Source organism: Styela clava, chromosome 5, assembly GCF_964204865.1.
Source record: "Styela clava chromosome 5, kaStyClav1.hap1.2, whole genome shotgun sequence".
NCBI classification, from domain to species: Eukaryota; Metazoa; Chordata; class Ascidiacea; order Stolidobranchia; family Styelidae; genus Styela; species Styela clava.
In genome coordinates, this window is record NC_135254.1 from 24,323,424 (window position 1) to 24,345,494 (window position 22,071).

Below are 22,071 nucleotides of genomic sequence, written 5' to 3' on the forward strand. Positions count from 1 at the left end.
ACCCCTGGTAAGATTCTTATGTAGCATTTTCCACGTAATTTTTGGTAGGAGAAGGACTAACATGTTATACTGCTTGAATTAAATTCAACGAAAATGAACTTTGACATTACCACTGTATTGAAAATTCCGATTCAAATGCAACTTACACGCAGTATAAATCTTGGTACGAACGGTAGTCTTTTGTCAATTTTGTTCCAAAATACCACGATATTCATGTAACACTGTTTACCTTTGGTGTGTTGGGAAGCCGATGTGGACTAAAACGCCAACGTGTAAATATTATATTTAGGACCCTTAGAAGATTTAATAAAATGCTTTCACGATGGATTGGTAAAGTGGGATCATTATTCGTCGGCCAATCCATACCCTACTTGTCAAACCGTCAAACGCTCGATCCACGGATTTGGATCAAATGGCCTGATGAAGCAACGCCATTTCGGTGACGCTGACAGAAAATAAAAAGATTTCTCGCGGACTGGTAAAAAAAGCGAACACTAAAAGAGCAGAGTAGGCCTAAGGGGCGCCCCAGAAGTGTGTGTATCAATATGGAGGTAACTGGTTTTGTTTGGCTACTTTACATCAAGTTTTGTAAAGGGACGGAAGCCTATGGGCTGGGTATATATTTACTTGGCTAACACAGACAGTCTCCGAACTCGTAAAAGAACTAAAAATAGGAAAAATCGGAATAAAATTATGACCCAACTAACCCTAACCTGATACACACACTATGGGAGCAAACACGGAAAGAGCACGCAGAGTAGGCCTAAGGGGCGCTCCAGAAGTGTGTGTATCAATATGGAGGTAACTAACTTTGTTTGCCTACTTTACATCAAGTTTTGTAAAGGGACGGAAGACTATGGGCAGGGTATATATTACTTGGCTAACACAGACAGTCTCCGAATTCGTAATAGAACTAAAATCGGAATAAAATTATGGTCCAACTAACCCTAACCTGATACACACACTACGGGAGTACCGATCGAGGATCTATACGTCCATCAGTAGTAGACCGATGCCTACTTGAATTAAAAACATTACGCTTTTTTCGCAGCACTCCGCGCTGATAACTATAAACTAGATTGTGATCAAAACAGGGTATAAAAAGGCAGTTTACCATGTATTTTTATATTCGCTTATCGCCGTGATATTGAATAGTTCGCTTTTATTTTAACGAATTCGAGGTGACCACGTGCTACATTGAACATGACCAACAACGATGGAGCCTTCTTACTTCGATCACATATTTATGGGCCTGATAGTCGCTGAGGAAAGGCAACGCCTGTGCTTAGAAAAAGAAACTTAACCGACTGGAAATATTAAAATGAAAAGCAACAAAAATCATTATGATGTTCCATTACGTATTTTGCTGCAAAGGTAAATGAGTGAGAAACCCATCGGTGGACTATTTGGAAAAAGCAAACACAAGAAAGAAAATTATACATTAACTTTCGAAATTTTCCCTTCTTAATCAGTAATATTTTCAATATTTAGTTAATTAATCGGATATACATCATTGTTTCGATTTGTTCCCATATTTTTAGACAGAAAAGTCACAGTTTGCAAAATTATGGCGATTATCAAAATTTTTTATTCATTTCCAAACTTTGTGCCGCATATTCAGTTTTACTATTTAATAACGTATGTAGCACAAATGTTCAGTTGCAAATATTAAAACATAAGACATGTGGAATAATTTTAAAGACACTATTTCATTGTAAAAATATAGCAATGATTAATACTGAAAATATTCCCCTTCCCTCGGTTAATATAAAATTCTGAAAGGTTCGACAACAGATGTTCATTACGCCCCATGAAAGAACGTCTCCAATTCGCACAGTCGGCCGTGCCAGCTGTTACATTTAAAGAAGCTTAACTGCTCGCCGACCTTTCATTAATTACATAGCTATGATGGTTAATGGTTAGCTACATGCTCTGATATAACGAAATGGACATTGACTATAAAGTTAGCACTGTCAGCATGTACATATTACCAGAGACACCCGGATGATATATATATATATATAGCCAAGCAGAAAGTGCAGTTATTGATTTAATTCTTATGCAAATATTTTTATGATTCTCCATTGCTGAAAACGAGGCAAGATGTAGCATAAATATATTTCACACTTATATATAAAAAAAAATGACAACATATGTACATTACTTGAAACATGAACAGCAGATCTATGGTTATACAGTGTCATGAAACTTTAAATTGAAACGGATTTTGATTCACTAAGAGCAGATGTACACTTTAATCAGTATATATACATTATATACAGAGTTGAATAGCATACACAAACAAACAAAAAACTTCACTCGTCATCAATAACATTTTTCGTTATTTTGACCTTCTTAATCCAGGTTATTGTTTAATTCATAAATTCACTTCGAGCAACCTTACATAAAAAGACCTTTTGTTAAGATTATAAACTTATATTTCTTTATCATTACATCACAATAATTTGAATCGCAATAACCATATTTAAAAAAAAAATTGTGCCATCAATCCATGCACTTACGATAGGTCGGATGCCGGATGCTAAATTACTACTTTATTGCTAATCTATTCCTTGCTTGCAAAATTTTTTAAGTTTAACTGGCAGGGGTAGAAGGTCTATTTTTTGAGCCAGTTTCTTTTCTACACCAACATAGTCTTCAGTATCAGCCATGAGCATCGAGCTGCTTCGCCTTGTTCCCATTTTCGGGGTATTTGGCTCCAACATAGTCATCAGAAGGTGATCTCGTATAGTACATTTGCACATGACACCTAAAGATGCTGGAGTTGTCGTTAATGTCAACACATCATATTCTCTGAATAAGTATTCCTTGTCATTGTATGGAATATAAAGACACTTGTGAGTTCGATGAATCTTTCCTGGAAAGCTAACCTGTATCAAATAATGAAACACAATATGCATGAACATGATAACCAACCAGCAATAATCAACTTGATTAATTTTCGGAGTTTTATATTGAACAGTACTGGAAGTGTGATACATTCTTGAATTAGTTTACCAGAAATAATCATTTTGATAAATCGGAAACTGTTATTGATTCAAAAAAATACATAAAACTCACAATCATCTTATTTGTACCATCATCAGATTCGTTGCTTTTCACTAAACAGTCACTCATTGATTGATGTCTGTTAGTCAATGAAAGACTCATAGATTCTTCCCCTTTTGACTGAGATATATTTCCACTGCTTTAAATACATCGAATAAATATACAAATTATGTATAAATTTTAACAGGCCACAAATGAAGTTTGAACTACCAGTATTAGTATCTAGTCAAGTAGGTAAAAATGTAAAATAAGCAGTCGATGTACCCAGGGATGGCCAATTCGAATAAAGTATTCGAATGTATTCGAATATCTCGTCATTCGAATATCGGAATTCACGTTCATAAGAATATCGGATATTTGTGTGACGTCACACATTTTTGACGCCGCTTTCAAGACGTTTCCGTTGAATGAAAACATTCTCGAAAGAAACTTGCGCGTGATTGTTTTCATCACTCATCAGCGTAACGTGTTATTTAGGCCCGTAAACGCCTTTACGATTGTGTTATTTTCTCTAAAACGAAAATTTTCCACAAATTTGTTCCACGATAACGATAACATTTATTTTATTTTTGTACGCGCACGGAATTGTGAATCTGGTAAATACGTTCATCGGCGGTGAGTTTCTAAAGACAACGCAACTTTTTGATTGAAAAGCGGAAATTTAAAATACTGAAAATAAAACCGTAAACAACATAAGTTTTATTGAGGCCCGCGAAAATTTAAAAAACGCTTTTCTAGGCAGTGAAAATCGCAAAATTTTGTATGCTTCTGGCACACATTATGTTTGGTCGGCGTTTACAAACATATCGTCACTAATTGAGGGCGGGATTTGCCTGATTATCCATTACTTTAAATTGCCGTCGAATATTTTTGGGTTAACACGATACAATGTTTGAAACGCGACTTTTTCCCTGGTTGTGAGGATGTATATAATATAATTATTCTAAAGTATATTCAATCAATTTTATTGTGATGAAATAAATTTTACTCTTGAGCATTTCGATCGAGCGGAGTCACTGTTAACAAGTACATCAAAATATTTGCCGAATTCGCAAAATACGGATAAAAACAATTTTAATCGGACAGTTTACCTCACGTTTTTATTTTTATGGCCGCGGATTGCAATGGTATATAAGAGTGGTGAGGATTTTATTTTGTCGACGCAACCGCAGGTTAAATTGAAGAAAATTAAATTAATAAGAGCAAGACATTTTAAATATGCCTGTGTCGGTCACGAATTCATCACTTTGCACAACAGAAAAATATATATTCGTTGTTATATTATTTGTTGTAAAAGTCGACTCTTTTAACAGGTGGCATAATCGCGGCGATGAATATGTATTTTTAATTAACTGCTAAACTTTATATGTATATTCATTGTATGAAATGAATTATTCTCTACACTTAACAGGATTTTATATAATTATTTGAGATTTTTCTAATGGCGATAACGAGTTGGCAAGATTGCAAAAATACGTATTAAAATTAAATACATCAGGCAGTTTATCTCGTAATTTTAGGTCACAGATTGCCGTGGACCGAATAGTAATGTTTTTTTTTGACGTAAGAAGAAGCAACCGCGAGTTATGTTGGACACATTAAATTAATATATAAAGATATTTAGAATCTCTTAGTTGTCATGGATTGAATATTTTACGTAACAGAATGATCATTATATGCTGACAAGACGGCTCTTTTAACGAGCGCGGGATCGCGGTGGGTGCTACAGGCGCCAATGAGAATTTCCGATTTCGAAAATCCTGGCTGCGCGCTGGCAGTGGTCGTCATCTATTCTCTACTAATTTATTTCTAACTCCAAACACAACAATATGTTACACATAATAACAATATGGTTCACATAAATTTATATACAAATATACTGGTAGGTAGTAGAATGCTCTAGGCTTAAATATTAGAATTTTCAAAGGCATAATGGATTTTCGATTGTTGTTGCCTGTATTGCCCATAAATTTTATTACTCTCAGAAAATATACACAATTATCTGAATAAAAGTAGTATTTTTGTCAATAGACTCGACTATTATCGTAATATCATGGTACCAATGATAGAAAGCGTCAGACAACTCCTTGGCTATCTTTTCATATGGTCATTTGTACAAAGTGAATAATTTTAATAAACTGACTGTGTCACAAGTTGCTACTATTTTTTATTAATAGCTATAAACTATCAATTACTTTGTGTACATATACTGTTGGTCTGTGGCTTCATTCTGATATTTCTATTAAAGCTTATTTCCTAATTTACTGGGTTTTAATCAACTAAAACAAAAATGTGTTATTTTCGATTTTAGAATGTATTCGGAATTCCAGATTCGAAAACATTATTTTAGAATGTATTCGGAATAGTTTAGTATTCGGAAATGGCCATCCCTGGATGTACCCAAGTTGGAAAGTGTCCTCATAAAAAGTTTAGGATTAATCATAATATTCCAACCTACGATTACAGCCCAGATACCTGAATAAATTCATTTGCAAAGACTCAACTTCTGACTCAATACTCAAATATTGCCTATAATGGCATCGCTTATATTGCTTTACTCCATCAAGAATGAATTCAACTATAACATAATAAGCCCCAAAGTTCATAAAAAGAGGAACAGGAATTCGAACAATGGAATTCAAGACTGAATTATAATTAGGAATTGAACCTCAGTAAATTAGCATCAAAAATTTGGCTGGCATTAAAATACATACCTGCACTCATCGGAAGTCGAATCTGAATAATCAGGCTGATTTGATTGAAGAACCTGAATGAGAGAGTAATGAAGAACTTAAAACTTGGGAGATTTGAGTTTCGAGTATGTAACCTCACGATACTGTAACAACTTTCTTGCTCTTGACAGGATAAATAGTCTGGGTCGATTAGATTTATTACAGGCAAGTAAATTAGCGCTTTCCCATTCAGATTTATCAGACAATAACCTTTTTCTAAACAAAGTTCTAAAGTGCGACAGGACTAATAATATTTTATGGAGTTTAGATACTTGAGAAATTCTCAGCACTTTCTTACATACGCAACACATTTTCTGCATTGTTTTTAGAATGGATTAAAGGGGACAGATGAGTGTATGATGAATTTTGAAAGAGTTCATGCAAAAAGGGGGTTGCATCGATATGCCATTGTGTTTATATGTTGACTGACTGCATTGAGAAGGAACATATGAATGTTGTTGGTTATGCCCCACAGTACTGGAACTTGTGTCCTGTGCACCTAATATGCCTTGTTGTTTTGTTGAATGAATTGTTTCATGTCTCAGCAAAACTGATTCCAGTATGCACATGTACAATTTTTTCCACTTGTAAATTGAATTTCCACTTGTAAGCATGCAACAAGTAGCAGAATTACCTCAGAATCACCAGGAAATCTTTGACCACGCCATGTTCTACCATAGGTTAAATTTCCCCTTGTCCTTCCGATATAAAGAGGCTCAAGATACGAACAATCAATACCACCAATAACTGCATTTATGGGAACCTGTAAATATCAAAATATTTGAAAAAGCACCTTGGTTGGGTCGAAAGATTCCTGTTATCCAAAAATAGGTAATTTCCTCTGGTGTTAATTGATGATATTTATTTAAAAAAAGGGTTGTAACTTGTAATTGTCAGAAAAATATATCCTTTTCCAATATGTGAAATTCTTTGATATATAATGAAGATAATGAGCAATACGTGAAATTTCATGGAGATGCTATATCATAAACTACTGCATGGCATTTACTCGAACATAGTGCATTTTTTGAAATTATAAATTTAAAGAGTGAATTTTGAGCTAAATGCTCAACTGAAATGATGCTTATAAAGCAGGATGTAGAAGAGAATATAAAAAACTACTTTGTGGGTCAATTGCAATTAAGTCGACCACAGTGAATTTCAAATTTGCATGCCAAACATGGTACTACTAAATCACCACCATCAGCATCAATGAGTTGATGCAAACTATATCGCAAATTTCAATAAGTATCGGGTACTCACCTCGCCAGCATTGCATGGAACCCAATGAACATATCGTGGGTCACTTGTTACCAGGACTTCATATTCATCTGCCTTTCGTACGCCCGTTCCAAATGGAATGACAAGTTGCCTTGAATTCAAGAAAAATGAATTGGTATCACTTAAGGCAAACTGTAAAAAGTGTAATCCATTATTATGCCAGCAAGATAATTGTTGGGAGGGCAATGAGAACATAAATTGTTAAGAACAACTTTGACTGTAACATAACATACATGCAATAAAGTCATAAAAGTCTAATGAAAATTCATTATTTAACAATTCATTGGGGTAATAAAAATGGTTCTTATCTTATTATACTATGTCACTAGCATAATGTAAGCCAATTATATAGCAATTTTCAAATATATTCTCGTTTAGTAGGTTGCTTTGTCGCAATAATGAGCTTAAACAGCACAGAGGTCGCGAACTAATGATCCATAAGTCTCAGATTGGAGGAATTGCAGAAAAAATGCAACCTCAAATTTATCCATGATTAATAAATCTATCAACCACATTCATCTTTATCATGATAGAAATATGTGACCAATTCAATAAAAAAGTATGCCATCCTTACTATATAATATTTTTGTGAGTCAGTATTCATTTGTCAGTTTTTAACTTGATATGGACTTGTTATGTTGGGACCTCGGGCAAACCTGTTCAATGAAAAAAGCCCAATGGTGCCGGGCATGGAAAGATTCGGTTAGAAATCAGTATTCAGAAATGCCAACCCCATTGATAATCATTATCTGAACTAACAATGCAGTAACAAAAGCTGTCATCAACACCTTTGTACTGTTGTACAGCAGATCCGCAGGTAGAATGGTTAGGGCATGTTAGGTCAAGTCCAAGATTTGTCTCTTTTTTATCTTTTTACGAAGACTGTAACACAGTAATAGTCTAATAAATATGATAGGAATAGGAATAAGCTCACTTTTCGCTTGGGATCAGCACTCCTGGTGTGAGTTCATTGCGATTTTCTTGTAACCTTGTTCTACCAATGTATATGAGTTCACCATTGAAGGATTTTCCTCCGCAAATTGCACCACTTGGAACGAAGCCATGACTTGCTTCCTCCCAACGCACAGCGCTTACAACAATCGGCACATTCAAAGGTGTATATTCCTCAGATAAGAACATAATACAGTAATACCGATATCTAAATATTATGACATATGAGACAGAACAGGGTTATCATACTTTAAAGACAGAAAGAAGGTAAACAGACATGGTTCTGTAACTAAATACAGAAATAGCCTAAGTTGATAAACTATGATCAGCCAATCATGAAAACTTCAGACTTCTGAAACTACTGAACTAGGGCAAGAAAGATTAGACAGAGGTAAATGAAGTAGTATGCTGCTGTACCGGAACACTGAAAACAGAAAAGGAATCTCCAAATGAAATCATTAAAATGCTGAAACAGAAGGTGCTCGTGTATTTCTGTATTTGGAAGTCTTCAGCTGACGAAAAATAACTGACAGACTGAATAAGTAGCCTAGTTAAGAAGTAACATTACCAGTACAGGGCTGGCTAAGAAGTAGCTAGGTATCAAATCATTGAAAATCCTAGATTCTAGAAAGAACAGTCCCTTAGTGCAGTAGTGAGGCCGTGAGGGTTTGCACTATCACCCAAATGACTAGTTCGAACTAGGCCAAATGAAATAAAAAAAACATCTATTTTTTAGCTGCCGAGAAGATCAGGATTATCTACGGTACATTTTGAGGGAAATAGCCATTTTTGAGGAATTTTAGTTTGGATCACTTTTTTGTTAGAAGTAGCCTAGTTCAGTAATTTTTTGCCCTAACACAGAGGTTCTCAACCCTTTTTTTGTCAAGTACCCCCCGAGTCGCGAAACAATCAATGCGAACCCCCGGTAATCAGACACCGAACAAAGTAGTACAGTAGTAATATACTGCAGTACTGATATATTGACTAACAATTTGTTGCAAAACCAATTTAATGACCATATGTCTGTATGTAACTAAATTAAATCGTCTTGTTGATATTATTGCCCTTGTCGTCTGCCTAACTAATGAATTCTTAAAATCTTTCCCAAGTTTTAATAAGCATAATCACTTCTCCAATGCTCGCAGCACACTGTATTTAGAGATTTCACAGTTTGTACGTAAAGCCTTGAATTTCACATTGTTGCATCACAATCACAACAACGCAAGATCAGGGAAAATCTACTTTTTTGATTGGCGTCTAGTTTCAATGGGCACGCATTTTCTCATGGTACCGGTAGTAATAAAGAATATGAAAAAGTACAAAAACTCGACTGTCATCCAAGTACCCCTGGAAATCTTCTCCCCCCAGGTTGAGAACCCCTGCCCTAACAAATAATTTTCACTACTGCACTGCACTATGTAATAGTTTATATACCAAAACCTGAAAACTTGCAGTTTCCACAAATTTCGGTTTAGTCTAAATCGGTTCGGTTTACAGGTTTATATTAAAGCTGTTTGAATATCGAATTCATATTCTGTACGGGTAGGGTACTCAGAAAATAAAATGATTCGAAAACTACACATGCAGATATAAATCCAGGAATCTCTGAATGACGACTGGAGCTGCATTACTAAGCTTCGAGATATAGCAAAGCAACAGCGGTGTTTGCAATACGCGATTTTTTTGTTGTCGTTTACGGCAAATTTAATTCAATTTCTAGGTTTTTGAGAATATCTCTGAAACTGACACTACTACAGTACTAGAGGCCTACACCGACTGATCACTGTGATCAGGTCGTCTGAAATCCTATATATCGACTGCCTGCGTCATCCAAAAATGACGTCACAGTCACATAATATTGCCCTTCAAACTATTTCTCTCGTTTTCTCGTCGCACAGATCCCGATATGAGAGATATCAGTTGCAGCGTTAGGTTGGTTAGTGAGTTCTTTATCGTAGGCGCAGATGCCATCATTTCGGGCGATCGTAGGTATATTTTGGCAAGATCTATAACGTGTGATTGTGACGTCGTAGTGACGTAATTTTGGGGATCCCCTAACCTCCGATCGATAAGTCTTCGGTTTCAAGCCGAATTCTAGTTAATATATTTCGAGTTCACCAAACGACCTCAAAATGTTCGCTTATTTTTTGTCTTCAAGTATCATTTTAACCTTCTTCATTAAAAATAAACACTGAAACTATATATTTGGCACGAAATGGGCCTATGAGTCGTTTTCCTAAATTGTTGTTGTTTTTTCTTCCCAGTATTCTCCTTGTTGCTGCATTTTTGTTTTAAAAATATTTCTTTTCCCCTCAACAATTGGACCAAAGAACTATTTGGAGGTTCCACGATCGCATTTCAACGATCTAGTGGTCAGCGAAGTCGAAGAGTTTTTTGATAAGGTAGACCAGGGTGGTCCAAACCCTGTCATGCTGATACATTCCGTGCGGCCCACAGTCCAATTTTAGCGTATATTTGTATCTAATAGCAAAAGTTTTTTCAGTTATTCCAACTGGGGTTGGGATCCCGAGATTTATACCCTTTTTTCGAACGCTTTGTGCCCTTATTTTAGTAAAAACACTCCTCTGTTTTCAAGCGTGGGCCATGTGACAGTGACGAAACGCAGAGTTTTAAATTACTCAAATATAACAATTCGTAATAAAATGAGTGTCACAAGAAAGGTGACATAAGGAAAACACGGCAGAAACGTATTTCGTTGCCCATCACACAGTGTCTGATTTGATTTCAAGTAATATCTGTCACGAAAGAATATAATTTAAAGCGACATTAAACGCGAGATGCGGAAAATACAACGGTTATTCTCGGGAATTATTTTTAAAATAACTGAAGGCTTTATCTATTATTTTTAAAAGAACGCCACCCATGCAACATCGTATAGTCTGATTAAAACGGTAAACTCTCGTTGTTTATTAAATTTAAAGTAAGTAAACTCGCAATATTTCGATCACTTTTGGGTTTTCTCCGACTTGAGGCCCGCGAGACCTCCTCAAAAGTGCCCTTCAACCTTGAACCATCCTGAGGTAGACTACTAGGTACCGGTAAAATTTCAAACTACAGTTGGGACTTGTATACTTTGGTATATCGATTTACGTTTAGACTGGAGGCATGAATCTATATTGTCACAATCCCTCGGGATTAGAGCTCAACCGATATATTGGACCGATATTGCGTGTTTGCCGATATATCGGCCGATATATATATATATCGGCTATATATATATAACAATTGAAAATCCTAAAAATGTTCCTAAAAGTTGTTTTATTCACTGTTGGTTGTGATTATTTTTAATGGATAATACACTTATGTGGTTTATTGTTTTTTTTTTAAATAAATTACACATGAAGGGGCACCAAAGTCTTCAGTGCTTAGGGCACCAAAGGGGCATAATCCGCCCCTTCCCCCATGCCTTTCCTTTTTAACGTATTTTCATCATCTAGGTTACAGCTGGGTAGACGGTTTACTTTCTCACAGTGCCAACATATTGCATTCCTGTGTTTATTGATTCTTATACGAGGAGAGAGCTGGTGAAAGGTTATCAGCAAATATCTTGTGATTCAAGTGATATGGCAATGTTCATGTAAGCTTGAGAAAAACGTCCGCACCTTGTCCTAACTCTGTGCGTTCACCGGTTCATCGGAGTCGTAAAGCATCCCACCTGTACCCTTCCCCAGATCTTAAAACCTCACGGATGATGCTCACTCTTCAGGTACTGACGCATAGAACTTGTGCCTTTATATTGGCACATCATCTCGTCAATAGAGTTGTAATCTTTGGCTGTAAGCATGCATCTATGAACATTGTCGGCCATAGACGTATTTGCATAGCTTGTCAGAGTGTTCGTCGTTGTCTAACACATCCAAATTGTCTACAAAATGAGGATTTCTCAGCAATGTTTGGTTGCGAGACATAACTCCACTCACTGGCTCATAAAACGTTTCCCAATACATCCTTACACTAGGCATCTGCCCTATACCCATGTGCGGACACATTTTTCACCGAAACTCATTGAGTTCGGTTGCCTTTGTTATTTGGGTTTCGTTCTGATTTTGCACTTATTGAATCGCCAAAGGAACGTCGTTGTCAGATAGTTTTCATCATTTGGTGAACAAGATATTTGTCAGATCAGCTTTCCAGCCTCTGTGAGTGATAATTGATCGTAAGCAGCTGCGTAATGAATGCGTCCTATGGAAAGGTACTATGTGATCGTATTCACTATGTGACCCAATGCTAGTGCCCCCTGCATCATTTTCATCGCAGTTCAAACTGACAAGAATATCATTAGCATTATAGATTCTTGCGTTTCCAATTCTCCGCGAGATGCTTGACCCAATCGATGCCATGTTCTAGAAAAAATATTAGAAATCGTCGATGGCCTGACCAAGCAAGCAAAAAAAGCAAGATTAAAGCTATAATGTGAATGCCTGCATCTATTGTGTCACCGGTGTCACATTCATTTCCAATCACTTCATCTATATCAGTAATCCCGATGTGACACCGTCGGCACATCAAATGCAGGCCTTCGCATGTCGGGTCAGTATTCACTCTTGCTTCCAAAGTTTCTTCGAGTTGCATCTGGTTTTGGCCAGTTTTCGTCTATTTTACTACCCAGTGCGCCACATATATCTATATGCGACTTTTTGTGGGTATTCGAACACAATTATATTCCGGTTGGGAATTTATAGCCTGATGTGGATCTCGTTCTTGAAAAAATGTACATTTAATTTATCTACCTAAATGTTGTTATGTTTTGTGTAAGTTGTCCACAGATCCCTTAAAGCATAGGTTCTCAAAGTGCTCCGTACGGAGCCCCAGGGCTCCGCGAGCGAAACCCAGGGGCTCCGCGAGCTATTCGATTACTTTTCAAAATACTGACTAATTTTGTAACTGTTCAAAGAAGCAATAACAGCTTTGATAATATTTGGAACAATATAGCCTCGAAATATGGCGAAAAGGCGGAATTAAAAAATGACATTATTTATAAACTGGAGCGCAGACAGGCTTCTGAGAAAGGGGTGGGGTGGAATCGGAAATTTCCTCGCAACATTCTTCGCGGTTAGAAAAAACGGATTACGAGATTTCTGTTGCTTAAAATATTCAATTCATGACCGATGCAAGCATTTAAAGTGTCTTGCCGTAATAATTTAATTGTGCTCATCGTTACTCACGTTTGATTCGAAATTACTATTAGGATTACTAAAATAAAAGATTGCTATTCTAAAACAAGAAAGCTATGCTCAAATATATGGACACGTAGAGTCACATAATTTTGATGACGTCATAGCAAAAAAAAAAAGTAATAGCCTTCTGGAAAAAATTTTTATCTTTAACCACTGAAAATTTCAAAGCAATTGGTCCAGTATTCGAAGAGAAAAGCGAATTTTTAAAAACGTGTCAAAGAACAAGAACAACAACAACAACAACATAATATTGGAAAGATCGTTATGTCCACTACGTGTCCAATAACATAAAATACGTGATAAACTGCCAACTATAAATAAATTAGAGTTGTATTTTTGCGATCTCGGATATCGCCGTTTGAAAAATCACAAGGTCTCGGCAAAATACGAACGATTGAAATTAATTTATTGCATGCGACTTTGTCGGTGGTTTCAGAATGAAAAAAAGGTATATCGCGCGCACAATTGACTGTGTTTCGATTTCGCAGTTACTACGATGAATAACCAAAGCAAACCTAACATAACACCAAATTTTGTGATTTTCTATGGCTATAAAAGCGTTTTTAATCTGACATTAGACTGCTAAAACCAAACTTATAGTGTGATCTTCCATTTTAAGTTTCAATATTTCAGAATGTCGTTTTTCAATCAAGAAATTTGAGTTGCGGATTTACCTCTTTATTAATTATTATTTTAAGCATTTCGTCGCCGATGACTTTAATATGGTAACAAGTTTTTCACACTGAACTCATAATTCCCCACGAGAACAAAAAATCAATTATTGTCGTCATTGTGGAACAATACATGTATATGCCGACGGAAATTTTCGATTCAGGGATAATAAACACCGGCGTAAAGATGTTTAAAAACATGCCATGCTGACGAAAACAATCGGCGATTGTAACAAAATACATTCGCGCACGTTATCAGCGGCCTTTTAGGTCTTCCGAAAATGTCAAAAGGGAAAAGATTCGATCCCTAATTTCTTAATGTTTGTCAAGTGTCAAATTTACAGCTTTAGTATTCATAATTTATCTTTGAAATTTAGATTTATTTATGACTTGTATTAACCCTATTAAAAAGGTTTAGCATTTAAATTAAATTAAGTACTTTCAACTTTACTCAGGAATATTAATGGATAAGTAACAATTTTAACATTTCTTTTGGGGCTTCGTGGATACTAGTTAACCTTTTCAAGGGCTCCGCAACACCAAAAGTTTGAGAACCATTGCCTTAATGCATTGCCCGATTATGAATCGTGTTTTTTGTATTCTTGTATTATTATTTTTTTTTTGTGGGCGGGCGCATACTTTTACGTTTTTTAACTTAATTTTAAGTTATGCTCGCCTTCCAGGTATCTCTGCATTTTGTTTGTTCGTCTACTTTTTGTGCTGTTTTGTTTTTATGTCAGAGTACCGAAATAAATGATTGATTTATTATAAATATATATATATAAGTGTAAACAATTGATTTTGCCTTATATCATAAAAATGCAACCCCCACGGAGAAGATTTCACCCAAGTCTTCGGCAGAGGGCGAAGCGCAGTTTAGTTGGTACTCTCGTGGTCTGTGTACCAGATTGGGGTTGGGCCATAACCTCATTCCGACTTTTCTTATTCTAGTTATATTATGAGTTCGGGGATTAATAATATGTGTGTGTTTGCCAAGTGAATATATCCTGTGCCCATGGTCTGTTCCTTTACACAACTTGGTGTAGAGTAGGCGAACAATATTAGTTACCTCCATATTGGGACACGCACTTATGAAGCGCTCTTCAGTTCTATTTATATGTACAGCTCGGGTACTACGGAACCAGGCCACGCAATGATATTGAGATCGCTACGCAAAATACTTAAGGCGATAAAATAAGGCCAAATACAGGGAAGCGATTCCGATAAGCCATCTTGGCTAATGTTTTGTGGTCGTTTTTGTTCGCTTTCGACTGATACGTTGACCATATTATTAACCCACGACTTTCGCAAATTTATAAAACTGCCAAAATTAGCACCGTATGGTGGGCTGGGATATACTAGCTTTTGATACATAATGAGAAATGAATCAAGATCAGGAGAATATGCGAGAAAAATCGACGCAAATGATTGATTTCTGTCAAATCCCATGAGAAATGCATTACGCATATACACACAGTATATCGTAACACAGGGGTCCGCAACTACGAGGTCGCGACCCAAATTTGGGTCGCGAAGCCCTCCGCTCTGGGTCGCGAAACAATTTAAATTTTCCATAAATATGAGCATCGCGTCTGTGTAGCGTTTTTATGTATAACAACTTTATAAATCTCTGATTATAATTATGAATGTTTCCCCGAGTATACACTTCCTTATTTACTGCCGTAACATTGGCCAATCAGCATAAGTGCAAACTTGAAGTAACAATAAACGTTTCAGAAGCGCTCGGTTACTTTTGCCATTCAGACAGATTATCATGGTTGTGAAAATTACCTCGTTTTGTCGGTTTTCGCGTGTTATTTGTTAGATTTAAGTTGTGTTTTGGTAAATATAAGTCCTAAACTTCTTGAAATAAGTACCAATCATTTTGCAATGGTAAAGTGCAAAGAGGCAGAATTCAAGAGATCAAAAGTCGAGGAAACATTCGTTACTTAATTGTTCGCATTGTAATATCCTACTACGTAAACTTTAGGTTCTCAAAGTGCTCCGTACGGAGCCTCAGGACTCCGTTGAAGATACTTAGGGTCTCCGCGAGCTATTCGTTTACTTGAAAACTTTCCTCGACCTCCCTCAACTTTCCTATCCTCGACCCACTGCCCTATCTCCCCAACTTCCGCATCCTCGAACCACCGCTCTATTTCCCTCAACCTTTCTCTTCTCGATCTACTGCCCTATCACCCTCAACCTACCTATTCTCGACCCACTGCCCTATCTGCCACAACTTACCTATCTTTGACCTACGGTGCTATACTATTCAGTACCTGACCTATAACGGCTTTATTCACGACCCGATCGCCACACTGAACTTTACTATCTTGCGACCAACTTCCATGGGTTATACTGGTCGTGTATGCCAATGAGATGATTCAATCGTACGTCGACAAAACATGATTGACGATTTGACGGCATTCATATATGTAGACTGGAATCTCAAATGGTAAACAATAACCATAATTGGCACTTTAAAAATGTGTTACTAATTGGACTACTTATGGTTTCTTGTTGGGAATGACAGTTTTCTAAATGTTAACAAGCCTTTTTATGCCTTTAATAATTCGCCATTTCGTGAGTCTTGTGACAGTATGATGCTGATCCGAAATAAGCAATAGTGCTCTGGTCCTTTTTTCTTCAACATTTTATAGTAAAAGCGATGCCAAGGATTACGTACGAACTGCGTCCTTTGCAACTTCATTAAATATGTTAGTAATTCTACTAAGCTGCATTTAATCTTTTGTCAAGCTGGTGATACATTTTCAACACGTTCTTCGAGCCCACCATATACTAATATACAGTATATATATATATATTTTTTTTTTCTCTCTTTTCATATATCGAATGTTTGTATATATTATTGTTTACCGTCATCTAAAGCCCGTGGAATTTTATTGTTTAAACGAGTTCTCAACAAAACATGCCCTCCCCAATGTGAAGTTTTCTGTGATTATATCGAATTTGTCAAAGTAGTATTTAAAAAATCAACTTTTCCAATAGTCATTTTCAATGTGAACCGTAATCACATCAGCAAATAGGGTGCAGGTTGACCTCGATGAGCGCATGGTCGTATTGCTCCCTCCTGTCCATACTAAGCAATTTTCATTTTATTTTTGCTACATTTTTTTGTATTGATGACTGTTTGTATATTTGTTGACAAAATAACAAATATCTCTCTATTTCTATACGGAACCGGGTTCCGTGGATGTGATCAGTATTGTACTTGATTAAAGTGTAGTATAATATATACACAATTTTACACATGCCCTCTGAATTATACAATAAATCTGAAGTAAAGTGTCGAATAGTAGAAATTTTTTTTTATCAGCCGACTCATTTTCTGTCTTTATTTTATAATTTAATATTGTGATAATCCATACTGACAGTCTGATCACAGCGCAAATATAATGGTCACGAGTCTCGGTGACCTGTAAAAGTCTAGCATACTGACCAACACGATTCAATGCTTAAGTATTCACTGCACTGTATTTCCATAAAAATTTGCAGGCCTATTATTGTCCTTTTTTAATATTGTGGTGTGAAAATAAAATTTCTCTCTCTTACTCAAGTTTTTTTCTTTCCGGGTTCTATAATTTTTTTTTTCGAATATTTTATCGTCCACTATACTGATTATGGAGCTGAAACAAACCTATACGTTGCAATATTTAGCTACTCGCTTCAAAAAGGGCGATTAGTTGTTTGGCAGCTGGGCTTGGCATAAAACCTAAATAAACTTAGGTCATAAAAAGTCCAATCCGCCAACGACGAATTTTAGAGATGCAAATGAGATGACTCAGTAAATGTTGATGGTTGAGAAAAATATTCACATAGCAACTACATTTAATAATCCACAGACACGTTTGACGGTGGAGGTTTTGGTTACTGGAACATTTTCAAATTTTAATTTAGTCCCTTACCTTGCTGTCCGTAGATGTGGGTTGTTTTCTTTTAAAAGCTAAATTTATTTTGACGGGTACCATTGCGGACATTTGCGATTATTTTATTATGTTTAATTTTATAGCCAAACAAATTTCGAGGCTAGGCACAATGCATTAATTCGCTTGTATGTCAACTGGCCGCACGTACAGCTGCTAACTGCTACGTAATTGCGTAACGTTGCTAGTTAACGAAGTAATTGCATGCATAACATCGTTGTTCACGTCAAGTTGGCACAGCGGACATGCGACGACGAAGGAAATATTGAATGAAACCCTTTTAAAATCTGACGGGTGCATCATAAATTCAATTCAATGGTAGCATTCGAAAGCTATCTAGAACCTCTATACAAATGTGTCAATAATCTATTAGTTTAAAACGAGAACAAATCAAAGTTTTTTTCATTTAATTTGGAAGCATTTCAGCTTATTAATTGTATTTCAAACGATGTGAAACTTGTCCAAATATAATATAGGGTTCACGAGATATGAGGTTTCAAAGTTGCATACAAAGTGATGGAAGAGACGGTGTGTATACAAACAATCAAAAAAAAAATTCTTTCTAAAATTTGCAAACTTGGACTGGCATTTCATACTTAAAAATAAAATAACCATCGACTATTGAGTTCTTAAGTATTAAGTTCAGGCCGGTTCGTAAGAAGACTAGATCAAACTCAGTTTTGTTTAACTCCAAGCTTGCGTGCAGTAGTTCAGTTGAAATATATTATTTGATTTTTTACAAATATTAGTAGCTGTTATTTTGGCGCTCCAGAAGTGGAGGTAATTAATTTTGTTCGCCTACTTTGCATCAAGTTGCATGTATAATGTTTCGATGACAGATTATATCTTCGTTTTCCATCATTTAGATAATTTATATCTGGGAATTTTTCTTCTTATATCTCATGTGGTCTCTTTGGCGTGTACGACAAGGTTGACGATTGTGGGAGATCGACGCAACACAAGTTCTCAAAGTTCATGATGAAAGCTTTAAATTAACGTCCATGTATTTTTTCTTTTCAATAACAGATATAAAAGCTCTCGACAAAATAAAATCGAAAACTGACTAAGTTTAATCTTTAGCATATATGTAGGCCTAATATTTTTTCAATAAGTACTTTATTTTTGCTATATAGAGAGAATGTGTAAGATATAATTCAGACAGAGGGTTTGCAAGCGTTTAAATCAGTGCCTCCTAACCTTTATCTATAAATCCTTTTGCATATTTTGGAACTCTTATTCCTTCCTTGCTATGAAAAAAACTACTTTATTTGTTCAATCTTCAAAGGTTCTTTATAGATAATGCTAAGAAGAAAGAAATTTCTACCTTGAAAAAATATTTTAAACTTTTGTTTAATCAAATTGGCTAATTTTATATATATAACAGAAACGCTCATACATTCAATTTGCGATACTATATTTAGATTTACCAAAATGGGTGATTCTCAAGCATTTGATATCATACTCCTAATTTTGTGCATTGCATGTACTCATGGACAGAAACAAACTTTGTCTCCTCCTTACACTTGTACCACAACAACGACTTTGGGTCAACCTGGGGACGATGGCTATACACGACCAAATACCGGTACTCAAGTTTCACAAGGAAGACCTGACAAGAGGGGTGCAGCTGGTGAAAAGGGGGAAAGAGGTGAAAAAGGTAATCCTTGTCAATGCGATACTGCCGACGAGGAGGCGCTGAGAAGTTTGAGGAAAACGATGAACTTGAAGTTTGAAAAGTTACAAGGTGAAAAACCTGATAATTATTATATTATTCAGTTTAATGGGTAGATCTAGAAGTATAAAAGCAACATAAACTAATTCATTGATCAATTTAAACCAGCTAAATCTGATTGCACTTCCCTCAAACTGCGAAGAATATCAAATGCTTTTAATTAAAGACGATGGAAGATCTGAGAAGTTGACTGAGGTATATCCGTTTAAACATATTGGAAACCTGACATATGTTTTGGTGAACTGTAACTTGTATCAGGTGGACAGTGATGGTTGGATCGTAAGTATGATCAGTCAAAATTAATACTTGACTTTTTTATAGATAATTTATAGATACAATAAACTATAATTTTGTTCTCAATTATCGGGCATAGATTTGAACCATGTATATCATGCCCCAAATGCGCTCGTTAGATTCGACTCGAACGTGATAGCTTCACTATGCGCCCCAAAATTCATTCAACCCAACTTCTCATAAAATAATGTATTAGTATTGCATTGCTGAATCCAGAAATATAAAAATGTGGAACAAGAACGAAAGCAATTTTAATCAAATTTCACTAAAGATCATCCAAAAAAGATCCAATGGGTCCGTCGACTTCTACAGAGATTGGGAAACTTATGCAAGAGGATTTGGAGAAAGAGATGGAGAGTTTTGACTCGATGAGTTGTGCGGTGTACGATTGTAATAGAGTAGGTTGTTAGGTCAAATAGCGTACAATTTGAGTATTAACAATTTTCAAACTTTGAGTCCCAAGTCAAGTCGCTTCACCCCGACTGGAGTCCGTGTATTCGCGGGTCAAGTCAAGTCTGAGTCATTGTAGATATTGTAAACATCAGCGAAATGGATAAATTTGAGTCGCAATGACTCTTAAAAATTTCACCTTGTTTTGTATAAAACCTTATTTCAACTAACCGGATTTCTAGCAGATATTTTAGCAGACAGCTTTTGACTCGAGAATCAAATCAAGTCAAGTCGAGCCGTCAGTGAAACTCTCTGGCGAAAATGAATTCCACAGAAAAAAGAAAGTATTATATTAATTTACTCATATTTTTTTTTGGAGGTCTGAGAACTTTACATCAAATTACTAGTCATGGAGACTTTCAACTCCGAATCGATCTCAAGTTTCAAAGTGGTTCCGTAAAATACGCTGAATATAGGTAAAAAAAAATAAAGTATATATAATATATATATACAATTCTTGAAAATTGGGTTTTTTAATTTATCTATCATTATTAAATTTGTTTTTAATTTTACCCGTGGCTTATAGAACTATTTTATTTTCAGTTCTTTTGCAGTAGGAAATGAAAATTCCAAGTTCAAACTGACAGTATCAGGATATTCTGGCGACACTGATGATCGAATGACTCACCATAATGGTCACGTTTTCTCAACTTTTGATATGGATAACGATAAGCACACGACTTGAAATTGTGCTTCGTATTATCATAGAGCGTGGTGGTATAATGCTTGCTATCATTCGAATATGAATGAAAGGTACAATACTGATTTCGACTGGCCACATGGTACACATCTGGCATCAAGTGAAATGAAAATTCGCCTGACGTAACATTGCTTCTTGTCAATAATAAACAAATGAAACAAGATTTGAATATACTTGTGAATATATTGTTTAAGTTGATATCTGAATGACTTTAATGCACTATTGGAATATCGATGATAATTTTTCCTATATTTTGGAAGTGTGTGCGTCTCATCTTGTCTACAATGAGTGTTTATGGTAGCGCTACAAATTTTTAATCGTCTGGTACTGGGAAGCAACCCTATATATTAATGACAAATAATTTTGGATAAATAGGTTGGGTACATTGTACCAAATACGCTAAAATGAACAGCGAGTGAAAAGACGATATCATATTATTTGCACAAAGCAAGCAAGCATTCAATTGTTAGACAATTAGTTCATTATTTAGCCTCGCCAGATGTTGACAGGTTTGACGTTAATAAAGATCTAATAATTTTTAGTCGTTAAGTGTTGAAAATCCACTAAAAAACTTTGCCAAGTATCATTTTATATCTGAACAGCGAAAAATAAATATCTCAAATCATGAATGTTACATGACTGCAAACTTCAGTGATTTACAATTTCCGCCAAATCCGATTCTTCGCTTTCCCGGAATTAGAATAAATTGGTCATTGTGATGCCACTGCTACCGTTGCGAATACTATATTCTTGGAGTGAGACAATAACATCTTTGCATACTGCGGAAGTTATTGTAGGATAGTTTTTCAGTTAAGAATCACGATATTCGGCACGTTAATCCTAAATTTGTGCAGCGGCAAAACTTTCATTTGTCACATAATATTATGCTCTATCGGACTTGCCCAGACTCAAATACAATACGGTACTGTTATGTGTATATCATATTTTGCGCATGTGCAGTAGGCTACTGTATTCGCCCTATTTCAAAACACATGACAGGCTCTCCATGAAAATGATTTAGAGCATTTTGTTTGGGGGGGGGGGCAGTA

The 22,071-nt window shown here is 35.8% G+C and overlaps 1 protein-coding gene across 3 annotated transcripts; it reads right to left on the reverse strand.

Moving 5' to 3' along the window:
* Nucleotides 1-2,032: 2,032 nt before the first annotated feature.
* On the reverse strand, nt 2,033-8,262 carry LOC120344965 (uncharacterized). Of its 3 annotated transcripts, none has more exons than XM_039414316.2 (6): nt 8,017-8,262; nt 7,065-7,173; nt 6,436-6,564; nt 5,784-5,836; nt 3,082-3,205; nt 2,033-2,891 (listed from the first exon to the last, which is right to left on the reverse strand). In XM_039414316.2, the coding sequence occupies exons 1-6, from the start codon at nt 8,220-8,222 to the stop codon at nt 2,562-2,564; spliced, it is 951 nt and encodes a 316-aa protein (XP_039270250.1). In that variant the 5' UTR covers nt 8,223-8,262; the 3' UTR covers nt 2,033-2,561. The 3 variants fall into 3 exon arrangements, with proteins under 3 accessions (XP_039270250.1, XP_039270249.1, XP_077969021.1); XM_039414315.2 differs by having other exon boundaries at nt 3,082-3,208; nt 8,017-8,261; XM_078112895.1 differs by lacking the exon at nt 8,017-8,262 and adding an exon at nt 7,657-7,701 and having other exon boundaries at nt 3,082-3,208; nt 7,065-7,214.
* Between the last annotated feature and the right edge of the window lie 13,809 nt (nt 8,263-22,071).